Below are 13859 nucleotides of genomic sequence, written 5' to 3'. Positions count from 1 at the left end.
GGCAACTTCCATTTAAAACTGTCTGATGTTTCAAACACACATGACGACTGTTGCTAGCAGGTTGAACTAGGTTACGTTAACTTTATCTGAAACTCCGATGGTGTCGGAAATTACATGAATTTTTGTTATAGCATCATTTTTAGAGCCACAAGCTGAAATGGGCGTTAACTAACTGCTGCAGGTGAAGGCTAACGAATGCTAACATCAGATAAACCCACTGTTTAAGGCATCCCTATAATTTGTATGATTTTAGAATTTTGGACAACAGATATCAGAACGACGCTTGGAGAGACACAAACTGTCGGCAGCTTCCATCTCATGTTTTGTCTTAAGGCTACACAACGCACACACCACATTTCTATTGCACTCAATGAGACTGTGAAGAATAAACTGCATCCTATTGTTGCCATGACTGATGATGATTATATATCAATACCAGTGGTTCTTCCTTGTTGTTGCATGATGCAAGATGTTGATATACTGCTTTATATCTCTATACGCCTGTTTTCTAATTCCAAGTGTTACAGCGTTTCTCTTTTATGCACGACTGAATGTATGAGTGTGACTTTCTATACGATATTGTTGTTTACACTGATCTCGTGCTTTACAGTTGTTCTTACATTTCTATCAGGTGTTTTATGTACGAAGCAAAAGTAAATTTGGATTCAACACAAACACGAATGTGACTTTGGTTTGTTCCCATTCATTTCAGCTGAGTGGGTTTATACTGCCCCCCATAGATAGAAAAGAGAACTACAACAAGAAGCATTTCACCTATAAATGATTTGATGGTTAAATTAAAGCACTTTGCAAAACGTCATACTTGTAATCATAATGTTACTTATACATTTAGTAAGATTTGACATATAAATATACCATATATATCCTTACTTTTTTCTTTTCAATGTAAATGTACTAGGATGTATATATTTTACATAATCAAACTGAAACCAGCCACTTAAATTAATCAATAGTTTAGATGCACGCGTTTTCACTCAACATTTATTTTGCCTAAAAACACAAAATGTTTTACATGATTACAAAATATTGAAAATGAGACAATCTGCAGAGACGATGGACACATTCACACTGTGACTCCTTCATGTGTCTTCACAGTCGTCAAACTCTGACAAAATAAATAATATTCATCTTAACTTAGCAGCAGCCAGAAGCAGGACTTCATCAGCGTGAAGACGACACACACACACACACACACACACACACACACACACACACACACACACACACACACACACACACACACACACACACACACACACACACACACACACACACACACACACACACACACACACACACACACACACACACACACACACACACACACACACACACACACACACACAGGCACACACGCACCGAGTCAACATTATATTAGGGACACCACTGACCTCTAGTGGTCACTCTGCTGTTTCCCAGTTCATGTTAGTTTTACACTAACAAATCGTGATCAGACCCAGAGAAACGTATTCATAATGTTAAAATCCATAATACAGAGCAGATATAGTTACTGCTATTCCAAGAAACTAGAATAACTCAGTTCACAGTGACGTCTTCCTGTTTATAGGAAAGATTTCTTCTACTAACTCAGAGTTAAAGAGACGTTACTGTCAATCATCCTGTACACAGATTCATTTCTGAGCTGAGGAGAAACAGATTCCCTCCGTTTCAGTCGTGAGAAAGAAAATGTGAAATATTCCTCGATTCTCAAGTTACAGTCAAACTTTTTTCCTTCAAATCACTTTTCATTTCAGCTGAATCATCCTCTCCAGGGTTTAGTTGACATAAAAAAATAAATATAAATAAATTAACACAAAGGCTTGAACAGCATCAGTCAGTAAAGCTGTGAAGCTGCCGAGAAGCACAACTCGTCCCGATCCACAGCAATGCAAAGAAATGACTCCTGCTCACTCATTGGCTGCCTGATCTGTCCTTTCAACCAATCAGACGAGTTCCCAAGTCAGACGCTCGTGCAGGAAGGAGGCAGAAAACCAACCAATGAAGACCGATGTGTTTGTGTGTCTAGGAAAACACAACAGGAAACATCTCATCTGCACAGAGGGTTTTGTTTTCAGCGGCGTGCAACCCCCCCCCTCAACTGCAGCCACACGCCTCGTCCCAGCAGCATCACTTCCTCCTGTCCAATCAGGCGTTGGCCACGAGGCACATGTCCTTCTTTAAGTGAATCTGTAGGCCGCTGGCCGTGGTGAAGGTCCTGGAGCACCGGACGCAGCGGTAGGGTTTCTCTCCTGAATGTGTGCGCTTGTGTTTCTTCATGGTGTCTCCGTCGCTGAAGGTGCGGCAGCAGAACGGGCAGCTGTACGGCCGCTCGCCCGTGTGGATCCTCAGGTGGCGCCGCAGGTTTCCTCGCTGGCTGAAGCTCTTGGAGCAGAAGGTGCAGCAGTGCGGCCTCTCGCCCGTGTGTGTGCGCAGGTGGCGCCGCAGGTCGGCCGACTGCGCGAAGGACTTGCAGCACCAGTCGCAGGCGTAGGGCTTTTGTCTCTGCTCCAGGTGGAGGCGGAGACTGTTAGCCTGGCCAAACGCCTCGCCACAGCGGGGGCAGCGATGGACGAGCTCCGAGTGATAACCAGCTAGTGCTCCATCATCAGCCGGAGCCGTTAACCTGTCCTGAGAGGGCTTCTTGTTTCCACGAGCTTCATGTCGGCCTGCCCGGTCTGTGTCTGTGGTACTGAGCTTCGACCCGTCCTCGGTGTGACCTTCATCTTCACTCACGCTGAACTCCTGAGGTTCCGTTTTGATCACAGCAGGAACTCGTGGCTCTTCTCTGCACGCTGGGAGCTCAACGTGGTTTTTGGCGGCGGAGGCGGAGGGAAGATTGAAGGTGGAGTCTCGAGGACGTGGTGACGCCTGGCTGCTCTCCTCCTGCTGAGGATCGGGCTTCAGCTCTGGCTCCCAGGCCTCAGCGGGGTCCTGGTTCCTGGGGAGCAGAGTCTTCCTGGGGGGCGTTCGGTTCTGGACGGACAGCAGCTGCACGGACACGATGTGCTTGTGAGGCTGCTTCAGGGAGGAGTCCGGCTCCTCTGAGCGCGGCCTTGGATCTGGACCCGTGAGCTGCTGCTCAGGAGCCTCCAAACCGAGACTGGACCTGGATCCTGGAACCACAGAGAAACAAATAGACCAATTAAAATCCTCCTGAGAGGAACTGGAACATGAGAATCAACCAGTTCCTTTTCATTATAAATTCATGCAAGGTCAATGTGACCTTTGACCTCCCAAATATAATCAGATCGTCCTGAATTGGTGCTTCTGTGATATCGTGTTGACAATAAAGATTTTAGTTTTAACTGTTTTTGTTCACACATTCAGATATGAGGGAAAATATATATTTAATTTGTTAATATTAAATATATAATGAAAATATAGCTTATCAATAAAGGAATCTGAACCTGAAACAAGGACAGAAGTTTGTTTAGAATCTGGATCCAGCTCCTCTCCACAATAACTGTCACACGATGGTTTATTAGAAGCACACAAATGATAATAATGGAATAACAACAACAAAACAACACGTGCGTTTTCGGAAGCTAAATTACGTCCTGCTGGAAACTGGTGTAAAACGGAAGTAACGTGAAAATGACATAAAAAGTCGGAAAATCTTTAAAGTTGCTTAATTTAAAAGAAGCCGAATGACGAATAGAATCTTTAACGAACGTCGGAAACTTTAAAGTCTGTGTTTAACATCAGTTTTCTGCCTTAAATCTCTTCGTGAATCTAAACTAAGCTCTTTTCTCGACGCAGTCCGGGCCGGGCTGTGGTGTCTCGGCCTTACTCAGCCAGTCGGTGTCGGTCCCCAGCAGCAGGATGTCCCGCAGCTGTCTCCGCAGGCTGTCGTTCTCCCGCCGGGTCCTGGCCGCCTCCTCCCGGTACTCGGTCACCGCGTCCTCCACCACGTCCAGGACGTCCCGGAGCAGCGCGCCGAGCCGCTGCGACAGGATGGAGCTGAGCTGCGGCAGTTTGCTCATCGTGATCCGCTGCTGCACCGGAAACACCAGCGACAACAACAAACCGACCGGAAACACTACCGGAAACACCAGCGACAACAACAGACCGACCGGAAACACCAGCCACAACAACAAACCGACCGGAAACACTACCGGCAACACCAGCGACAACAACAAACCGACCGGAAACACTACCGGAAACACCAGCGACAACAACAAACCGACCGGAAACACTACCGGAAACACCAGCGACAACAACAGACCGACCGGAAACACCAGCCACAACAACAAACCGACCGGAAACACTACCGGAAACACCAGCGACAACAACAGATTGACCGGAAACACCAGCCACAACCATAGATATATATATATATACAAAGGCTAGATGTCTCATCCGAGTTTCCGCCCAACGGTGTCGAACGTCTGCACATGGCGGCCATCTTGCCACAAGCAGCTCGCCCACCCATAACATTGTTTTGGTAGTGGTATATGTACTTTTTAAATAAAAAAAATGAGAAACAATTCTTGATGTATATTTGTAAAGGGAAATCTTGTACCTTTATATAACATTATTCTATTTTTTAGAAAATAACATAATTTTTCATAAGTATGCAGTGTCATAACTACATCTCTGACGTTTGTAACAAACCAAACAATTTAAAAATTGTTTGAGAATTTAGCAAGTTATGGTTATTTAAAAAGTACGTACCACTACAATACAATGTTATGGGTGGGCGAGCTGCTTGTGGCAAGATGGCCGCCATGTGCAGACCTTCGACTCTGTTGGGCGAGACATCTAGACTTTATATATATCTATCTATGGCCACAACAACAAACCGACCGGAAACACTACCGGAAACACCAACCAGGATTAAGGACTAAACACAAACTATATATACTATATATACTGTACTATTTTTTATATACTGTCTAACAATAACATTTACCATCATATCATCAGTACTATTACCATCATCTGCCACTGCACCTTATCTACCTATTTATCTTGTGTTTCTGTTCTTATTCTTTCTACTGCAATATTTTATATTTTATTCTATTGTATTGTATTTTATTGTATTCAAATGTACCGGCTGCTATGACGACTTAATTTTCCTTCGGGGATGAATAAAGTAATCTATCTATCTATCTATCATCTGATAAAGATGCCTGACATGACAATTCCCTTTGATCGCCCCCTGGTGACTGGCTTCAGTATGACTCATAAATCCCGCCTCCTCATTGTGAGCAGATGATACATGGACCAAAGTAAAAGCTCTTTGTTTCCTTATTGTATTATTAAGATTAAGATACATTTATTAGTCCCAAACACATGCACAGACACACTCATGCAGGTAGGGAAATGTAACCTCTGCTTTTGACCCATCTGGTGCAGGACACACAGAGCAGTGAGCGACCATGTACGGCGCTCGGGGCGCAGATGTTGGGGGAGTAAGGTGCCTTGCTCAGGGGCACTAGACAGGGTAGGGAGACTCTTGGATTTTTGGACAGATCAATCCAGGTTCGTCTTTTGTTGTCTCTCCGAGGAATCGAACCAGAGACCTTCTCTGCCCATAGTCCAGGTTTCTGCCACTAGTCCACCGCCTCTCTGATGTCTGATCACTTATGTTTACAATATTCACATAGATATATTCACAGACAATGGATGCACGGATATAAACATAAGAAAAATAAAAGTTCAAAATAGGTCAAGATTAAGGTCACCGCAGTGAAGTCACCAGAACTACTACAAGTCTAAAGACGTTTGTGCTAATGGAGAAATTGACAATACAAATATTTTAAGGTGATTATAACTGCATTAGATTTACATAGTAAGCCTGAAGAATAATGCTTCAGCAGATGTATGGGTATTTATAAAAAGTGAAAACAGTGCACGAATGTGGCGGTGTGGCCAAGGGGGCAGAGCGGGCGTTCTCCAACATGAAGATGGCAGGTTCAAACCCCACTCTTCCCCATCTTCATGCCGAAGTGTCCTTGGCAAGATACTGAACCCCTAAGTCAATCAATCAATCAATCAAATTGTATTTCTATAGCCCATATTCACAAATTACAATTCATCTCATAGGGCTTCAACATGGTGAGACATCCTCTGTCCTTCACCCTCAACAAGATTCAGGACAAACTACTAAAAACCTTTTAACAGGTACAAATACATAGAAACCTCAGAGACACATGTGAGGACCCGTCTCCCAGGACGGACACAAGTCAACAGATGTCAAGTGAAGGAAACATCATCAAGATTAAAGTCTCTAGCAGCATTGATGAGGGTAGACATCCCGAAGGACAACCCCAACATGACATGCCAAGCAGTCCCGCTGCATCACAGCCCATGGTCAGCAGCCAGCAGGACCACGGTCCACCATCCAGACCAGACGCCACTCCAGTCCTCAGTCACCGTCCACCGCCGCCCACCAGGACCCATCTAAGTGGCCCCTCATAAATGATGAGTATACTAAAAATGGAAGTACATTTGACAAAAGTGTCAGCTAAATGACATGTAATGTAATAAAACTTAGAACACAAGACTAGAGAAGAAAATATTAAATCAAATAAATATTTAAAACTTCTGTGGTTTTAATATCACGTGGTCTCTGTTGGTGGCGTCATGTGCATTGTGTTGGTCTGAAGAGATAAATGTGACTTCTTATCTAGTTATCCATTTTACGATACAAAATACAAACAATAATAATCTTAATAATTGGTGGTATGTAAAGCTGTATCGGTCGCAGTTGGTGCGTTGACCGACTCTCAGGTCAATCATCAAAATATTATACATTCAAATCCCAATCAAACAGGAAGAAGAGACAGTTTCTTTTGTTTTGTGTTATCACATTTATTACATAATGCATTTCAAACGCTGTAATATATGATACATCCACACTGACATGGGTGACAATGTCATTATAAATGATAATGATAGAAATAAGACTTTTTAATGCTGCATTGTTTGATTTTACTTTGTCAGCACAAACCTCAGGATGGGACAGAAACAGGTTCAGTGCGTTTCCGGTGTTCAGCCAACACTACACAGGACATTGGCACATTTGCCTTCAAAATAAAAGCATCGCTGTTACCCACTGCAGGTGGAAATACAAATGTAATGGGGGGGCTTGTTTAATGACAGAACCCTGCAGAGCTTCATCTAGGCTTTTATTTTGAATTGTTTTGAGAGGAACTGCCATTAGCTCCAGTCAGCTTGACCCTGTGGAACACGAACAGCAGTGACTGTACTGCAATTACTGCAGCACACACACACACACACACACACACACACACACACACACACGTACACACACACACACACACACACACACACCTCCCTCCCCTCTTACCTCTTGCAGAGGACCAGAGCTGCGGCAGGACACTCCTCCACTCTGCATCACAAATGAAACATTAAACTGCTGCAGAGCTGCTCCTCCACCTTCTGAAGGTTTGTACTGAGTCGTGATTCACATTTGGTTTAGATCTGATTCGGTGTCAGGATTTAAGCCTGTTTCTCCCTCTGAGAGAAGATGAGCATCAGCCTGCAGCTTCCTGTGGACTAGGAGCAGGTGAGAGCTGCTGGTCTTTTTATTTCACATGTGTGAGGAACATGTGCTGCTGATCCTCTGTGGGTGTGTCGGGCTGCCTCCATCTGGATTCAACCCTTTTCCTTTGTCTGCCTGCGATGCATTTGGTGCATTTATATTGTGTGAGTGTGTGTGTGTGTGTATGTGTGTGTCTGTCTTTGTCTCTGTGTTTGTGTGTGTGAAATGATACGAGACATACTCAAGCATCAGTGTGTGTCAATTATGTATAAAATACTGTCGTGTTGGTGTTTCCTCCAGAACCAGATGTGTCCTATTAGTCGAGAACTGGCTTTGTCTTCCAAATGAAGCACAAGACATATTAATCAGAATAAAACGTAATAATAAAATCAACAAAGAAATGTTGTTTTGTGCGACATACAAATCTAAAAAAATTAATATTCAAGGTGCAAAATATACATGAGCAAAAATTATACTTTTCCACTATACATGTTTTAATTTATCAAATATTTTGCTAATTAAATATTAAGTTGAGCAGCAAATTAGAAGATAAATCAGAAATTAAAACACAAATAGACTCCGGGTGCTGAAAGCGAAGCCAGTGTTGAAGATCTTAAAACCTGTCTTCTCTCCCTGACCAGCAGGGGGCGACTCCACTGGTAGTTTCTATGGAAGTCTATCGAAAATAAATCTACTTCTGTTGGGGGGTGAGTGCCACAGTGTGATTGACAGCTAGTACCATCCAATCGGTGAAGATTGGCAGTGTCCTTGAGGCCACCCCCTGCTACACAAGATATACAGAAAATTCAGATGAGAACATCTTCATGTGATTTTTTGTTCACATCTAGTTATAACAATATGATATTTATCTCTTCACAAAAAAATTCCGTCTTAATGAGATACATTCTAGTTTCTGCGAAAATATCTAATGTGAGAACATCAGACAGACAGAGAGAGAGAGAGAGAGAGAGAGAGAGAGAGACAGACAGAGAGAGAGAGAGAGACAGAGAGAGAGAGAGAGAGAGAGAGACAGAGACAGAGACAGAGACAGAGAGAGAGACAGAGAGAGAGAGAGAGACAGAGAGAGAGAGAGAGAGACAGAGAGAGAGACAGAGACAGAGAGAGAGACAGAGAGAGAGAGAGAGAGAGAAAGAGACAGAGAGAGAGACAGAGAGAGAGACATAGAGAGAGACATAGAGAGAGAGAGAGAGAGAGAAAGAGACAGAGAGAGAGACATAGAGAGAGAGAGAGACAGAGAGAGAGAGAAAGACAGAGACAGAGACAGAGACAGATGTTGCATTAGTTGTGAAGTCTTTTCTGGATGGCAGGTTTGTTCAGAGGATCTTTGAGGACCAGGATCTTGTTTCATGAAGAGATGCAGAGCGTCAGAGAGAGCGTCGCTCTGTAAGAAAACCCGTTGGCTCTGTCAGCTCTTCCAGTTGTGCTGCAGTGTTTGCTCCCTGGAGGCGACCGAGGGGAACCAGTCATCATCCGATGGTGACTGTGGTATTCACAGAGGAGTCTTCCTCTGTTGCAGTCTATCGTCCACACCGTCACTCACATCCATCTGAAGTTCGTAACATCACGACACCCACACAGGAAGCACACACCAGCCACACACCAGCAGGAGCCAGAGAGCAGCAGCTGCTCCACACACAATGGGCTGTGGTCGTTAACTTTTCATTTAAAGATTTTACATGAAACTGCATCAAGACAAAATCATTTATGAGGATTTCTGGATGAATTTCTCACTCATTCCTCTGAGGCGTCGATGCAGGAGGTTAACGTTAGAAAGAGAAAAAAGGAAATGATGACACGTTGTCAAAAAGAAACTGACGTGCTCCTTTTGGCAACTCTGCCTCCGATGGTTTCCGGTGGTACTGCTCTGTCGTGTACAGAGACTTCAAACAGAATCCATAAGAAAAACCACGTGATGTCATCCTTCCTTTCCAGAGCGAGCCGTCACGTTTCTTCAACACGCAGCTTCATCACATGGCCACTAGTCCCAGCAGCATGGAGGAGACACAGCAGCCAATCAGCACGCAGCCAGAGGGCGGCCAGGCAGACCACGCCCCCGTGACCTCTCAACCAGCTGAGCAGAGAGCCGCCTCCTCAGCGGCAGAGGAGATGAGAGAGGAGGGCGGAGCCATGGAGCACCTGACTGTGATCAGCGACCACATGGACACCAGTAATAAAATGTCTTTTCTTCTTCTCTTCCTTCAAATGAACCTGAATCAAAAACTCAATGGTCCCTCGTTCTTCTTCTCCTCCTCCAGGTAACGGAGTCGCTCCGGCGCTGGTCGACTCCTCCCCCACAGTGTCCTCTGTGTCGCCCATGCTGCACGCCAAGCCGGGCGGCCACGCCAACGGGCGCTCGGGCTTGGGCAGCCGGTCCGGCTCGTTAGTGGCGGGCTCGCCCCGGCCCTCGCTCACCCGCCGGCCCAGCGGCTTCGTAGAGGGCCCGGTGGACGGGTCCAAGCCGAGGGACTACCTGATCCTCGCCATCCTGTCCTGCTTCTGCCCCCTGTGGCCAATCAACATCGTAGCACTCACCTTCTCTGTGATGGTACCAGTGTGGAGGGCTCACACACACACACACACACACACAGACACACACACACAAACACACACACACACACACACACACACACACACACACACACACACACAAACACACACACACACACACACACACACACACACACCCACACACATACAAACACACACACACACACACACACACACAAACACACACACACACACACACACACACACACACACACACACACACACACACACACACACACACACACACACACACACAAACACACACACACACAACAGACAACATTGTGTTTGTTTGTAACTTGTAGTCAGGTGTCAGATCCCTGTTCTCTGGTCTCAGTCCAGGAACAGTCTCCAGCAGGGGAACCTGGACGGGGCTCGTCGTCTGGGCCGGAACGCCATGATCCTGTCGGTGGTTTCCATCGTGGGAGGAATCGCCATCATTGCTGCAGCCATCGCCCTCAACTGGGGCTGTAAGGAACTGCAGGCTCTTTGACTTCTTCAACCTAAATTAATTTACTTTATTTAATTCAAACTCAGCAAGTGAAATTATTCCAGAATGTTAAAGTCAGAGCTTCTTAATAATCTGATTGATTCCTGTTGAAATTTTAATTCCAGTCTAAACCAAGTTTCCAGTGTTTCTTCACCAGCTGAACAGAAGCATTCAGTCCATCTTGTTGTCTCGTATCAGTTTAATATCTTTTTAATATGGTTAAAATAATTGCATGAATGAAAAAAAGCAAATACAAATCTGATGTTTATCCAACCTTAGTTTCTAAATGTCTCTCTCTCTCTCTCTCTCTCTCTCTCTCTCTCTCTCTCTCTCTCTCTCTCTCTCTCCCCCCCCCCCTCTCTCTCACTGCAGTGATATTAAAGTCCTAATGAGACGAGCGTCAGCAGTCAGACGGATTTCTCGACTTCTCGACTTCTGGACTTCTCGTTTCCTCTCGTTCCTGAAGCCCCGCCCCTTTTTCACGCTCCAGCACCGGATGAAAAACGAGTTATAAAAATCTGTTCCGTTCTTTGCTGTTGTTTCTCGCTGCACGATGAGCATGCTCCACCTGACGCTCTACCCACGACACCTCCAACGAACCAGCCCGACCCCGGCGCCCCCTGCTGGACGCCTCATCAAACCTCCTCTCGCTTCACTCTGTCCCATCTGTTGTCATGGCATGGACTGGGTCCGTGTCCACTGATGTGTTAATGAATCTCGTGCCACAGTTCGGACATCGTGTGAACTGACGGACGTGTTTTACACTTTTTGAAGCCAAACGAATCCGAACCTGAAGCGATGAACTGTTTGTCTCTTCAACCTGAACGAAGGACAGAAAAAGACAAACGCACTGACACGTCGTCTGTACCGCACAACCACCGAGGCAGACCAGTGCTGCCCCCTGGTGGTCGATCACACAGACTCATGTCCTGACGTCAGCTGCTCTGAAAAAAGGATGTTTACTTTCATACATCAACACAAAATGCTTCCACTACATGTACGACTGGAAACTCGTTCAAAAGCTAACGTGAGGATCCATCTCTGAAACGCTTTGAGAATATTTCACTTCCTTTATTCACATTAGCTGTGCTAGCACCAGCGGTACACTCACATAAGCTGTGTTTAACGTGTGTGTCACTAACACACGTGTTGTGAACATATAAATTAGGGCTTCACCTCCTCCGCCCTGTGCATGTTTACAGTATTTATTAAAACAAGCTTTTACATCCAACGTAGCCTCATTTAGCACGAGCGCTAACTGAGTAGCACTCTGTAAATAAACAGTGTTCATTGTTGTGAACAGTAACTGACCCACAATCCACTCACACACAAACTGTGGGTTTAAGAAAATGTCGCTGCTGCTGAGTGACTCAACGTTTGAACTTTGCACCAATCAGACGGAGTCACTGAGGTCAGGTGGGGCCGGGTGGGGCTGGGTGAGTTGAGCTGAGGTCAGGTGGGGCCGGGTAGGGTTGGGTGGAGTCGGATGAGGTCGGGTGGAGTTTAGTGGAGTCTGGTGGGGTTGGTTGAGGTCACTCTGCGTTCACGTCACATGACATGGAAACGGCCGCTAGGCGTTGACCTCATCGAAGTCGCTTGAGGATTAAACACGATATAAAATCACATCCATTCAATTTGTGTAGAATGATGATGTCGATGTTTGTTTCAGAATGAATCAGCTTTTCAGATGAATGTGGGCGTGGTCATGGCGGTGCTGTTTACGCCTGCAGCTGACCTCCTCATGTATGTAGCATGTTTACTAATCACAATTATGCAACGAAGCTCCGCTCCGTGTCGGGGAAGCTTCTCTGAGTTCTGCTCGGACTCGTTTTGCTTGCGCTGCCTCTCAGAGTCGCCTCACGTGTCTGATGATTTGAACTGACTGTTACAACTATTGTTTGGATCTGTTGTGTTACTGTTGGACCTCAAACATCGTTATCATGTTATAATGAACAGGGTTTTATCATTTATACAGACGTCTGCCTTCAACTCTTCTGCACAATTTCTGTACATGGAAAAACTGCTGTAGTGTATATGTATATATGTGTGTATACATGTATATTATATAAAACTTCCATTGTGTTACATGAAGAAATTAAAAGTTCTGAGGAAGATTGATCAGGTAAATTTAAATCATCAGTCATTTGAATGATATTGAGATAAAACTAAAACAATTTCAATCAGTAACAAATCAAGCTTTTGGAATTCTCTCCCTCTCGGTGAAGTCGGCGTCTGATTCGATCTCAAAGCAGCTGAGAAATAATTATGAACACATATTATACATTTTCTCTCTGCTGAACTTTATTGAACTTCTTCCTTCAGTCTGTTCTGAATATTCCATCGAGTTATTGATTCAACCGTAAGAGAGAATCTGAAACATGATGAGGTGAAGAGCTGTCGGGGAAATATTCAACTGACACTGTAACTACAGTACAGAAATATAAAACTTTGACCGGATGAATCTTCTCACAGAACTTTTCGTTTCCTCCTCACGTCTCCTGGTCACTCCGGGTAGAAGCTGTATTTTAAATGACACTTTTCTTTGGTTTTCATCTCCTTTGTAAAAGCTCTTCTGAGACCTGGTTACCCGAACTTTGTATTTTTATATTTCTATTCTCATCCCTCTGGATCTTTTGTATCGACATGGTGATCTACTGTTTGTACAGCTCGCTATAACCTGCTTCCTGCTTGCTCTTTTTAAATGCTGTAAGCATGAGTCGAACCGTCACCTCCTGTTTATGCTCCACACACTGGAGTGTGCCTGTGCATGCCTTAAACTAACATTTATATCACTATATTCACGTTTATCAAAGATGATTGAAGGGAATAAATTCCAGTCCAATACAAACTCCTCCAAGTCTGTGGATTCATGAATCCTCCTGAATCGTGACGGATTTCAAAATGTGCTGCAGCTGCTAGAACTCTGTTAAAACCTCAAATATTAAAATCACATTGTTCTGACTCACGGGTTTAAAATGAGACAAATAATAAATCTACAGTCTGTGAATGTCTTGAGCGTTAAACCTCATCGATCTGTGGCACACAGAAAAATAAGATCAGTAATTAGGCCTCAGCTCTACACACCTACAGGAAGTGAGCACATGCTTATGAATACAGTAGAAATAAAATCTCCATTCAGGTTTTACAAATGAAATTCGATCACTCATCATGTTTTATTTGGCTAAACGTCCTGTGCTTTTATTTTGCTGGTGTTGTAATGTGACATGGGGGGGGGGGGGCTGTTTCTAGGACGAGAGAGAGCGGGTTGTT

The 13859-nt window shown here is 44.6% G+C and overlaps 2 protein-coding genes across 3 annotated transcripts; one reads left to right on the top strand and one right to left on the bottom strand.

Annotated features, from left to right (window-relative positions):
* Positions 1-921: 921 nt before the first annotated feature.
* LOC133971053 (zinc finger protein 358-like) lies at positions 922-4409 on the bottom strand. Its single transcript, XM_062408235.1, has 2 exons — positions 3812-4409; positions 922-3134 (listed from the first exon to the last, which is right to left on the bottom strand). The coding sequence occupies exons 1-2, from the start codon at positions 4002-4004 to the stop codon at positions 2167-2169; spliced, it is 1161 nt and encodes a 386-aa protein (XP_062264219.1). The 5' UTR covers positions 4005-4409; the 3' UTR covers positions 922-2166.
* Positions 4410-7350: 2941 nt separating this feature from the next.
* LOC133971058 (trafficking regulator of GLUT4 1) lies at positions 7351-13014 on the top strand. 2 transcript variants are annotated; one of them, XM_062408246.1, is made up of 5 exons: positions 7351-7434; positions 9485-9719; positions 9808-10097; positions 10437-10569; positions 10962-13014. In XM_062408246.1, exons 2-5 carry the CDS (start codon positions 9524-9526, stop codon positions 10976-10978), a joined length of 636 nt encoding a protein of 211 aa, XP_062264230.1. In that variant the 5' UTR covers positions 7351-7434; positions 9485-9523; the 3' UTR covers positions 10979-13014. The 2 variants fall into 2 exon arrangements, with proteins under 2 accessions (XP_062264230.1, XP_062264229.1); XM_062408245.1 differs by having other exon boundaries at positions 7351-7555.
* The last annotated feature ends 845 nt before the right edge of the window (positions 13015-13859 follow it).

This window comes from Platichthys flesus, chromosome 16 (genome assembly GCF_949316205.1).
Source record: "Platichthys flesus chromosome 16, fPlaFle2.1, whole genome shotgun sequence".
Taxonomy (NCBI): domain Eukaryota; kingdom Metazoa; phylum Chordata; class Actinopteri; order Pleuronectiformes; family Pleuronectidae; genus Platichthys; species Platichthys flesus.
The sequence above is the reverse complement of the archived record's forward strand: the minus strand, read 5'-3'. Positions and strand labels throughout refer to the sequence as shown.

What these genes read in the sequence shown, in the direction of transcription:
- LOC133971053 (XM_062408235.1), bottom strand. Translation starts at nt 4,004, where the DNA reads ATGAGCAAACTGCCGCAGCTCAGCTCCATCCTGTCGCAGCGGCTCGGC. An exon ending in GACCGACACCGACTGGCTGA is followed by an intron (nt 3,135 to 3,811) that starts GTAAGGCCGAGA and finishes CTGTGGTTCCAG; the next exon opens with GATCCAGGTCCAGTCTCGGT.
- LOC133971058 (XM_062408246.1), top strand. Translation starts at nt 9,524, where the DNA reads ATGGCCACTAGTCCCAGCAGCATGGAGGAGACACAGCAGCCAATCAGC. An exon ending in CAGCGACCACATGGACACCA is followed by an intron (nt 9,720 to 9,807) that starts GTAATAAAATGT and finishes CTCCTCCTCCAG; the next exon opens with GTAACGGAGTCGCTCCGGCG. An exon ending in CACTCACCTTCTCTGTGATG is followed by an intron (nt 10,098 to 10,436) that starts GTACCAGTGTGG and finishes CTCTGGTCTCAG; the next exon opens with TCCAGGAACAGTCTCCAGCA.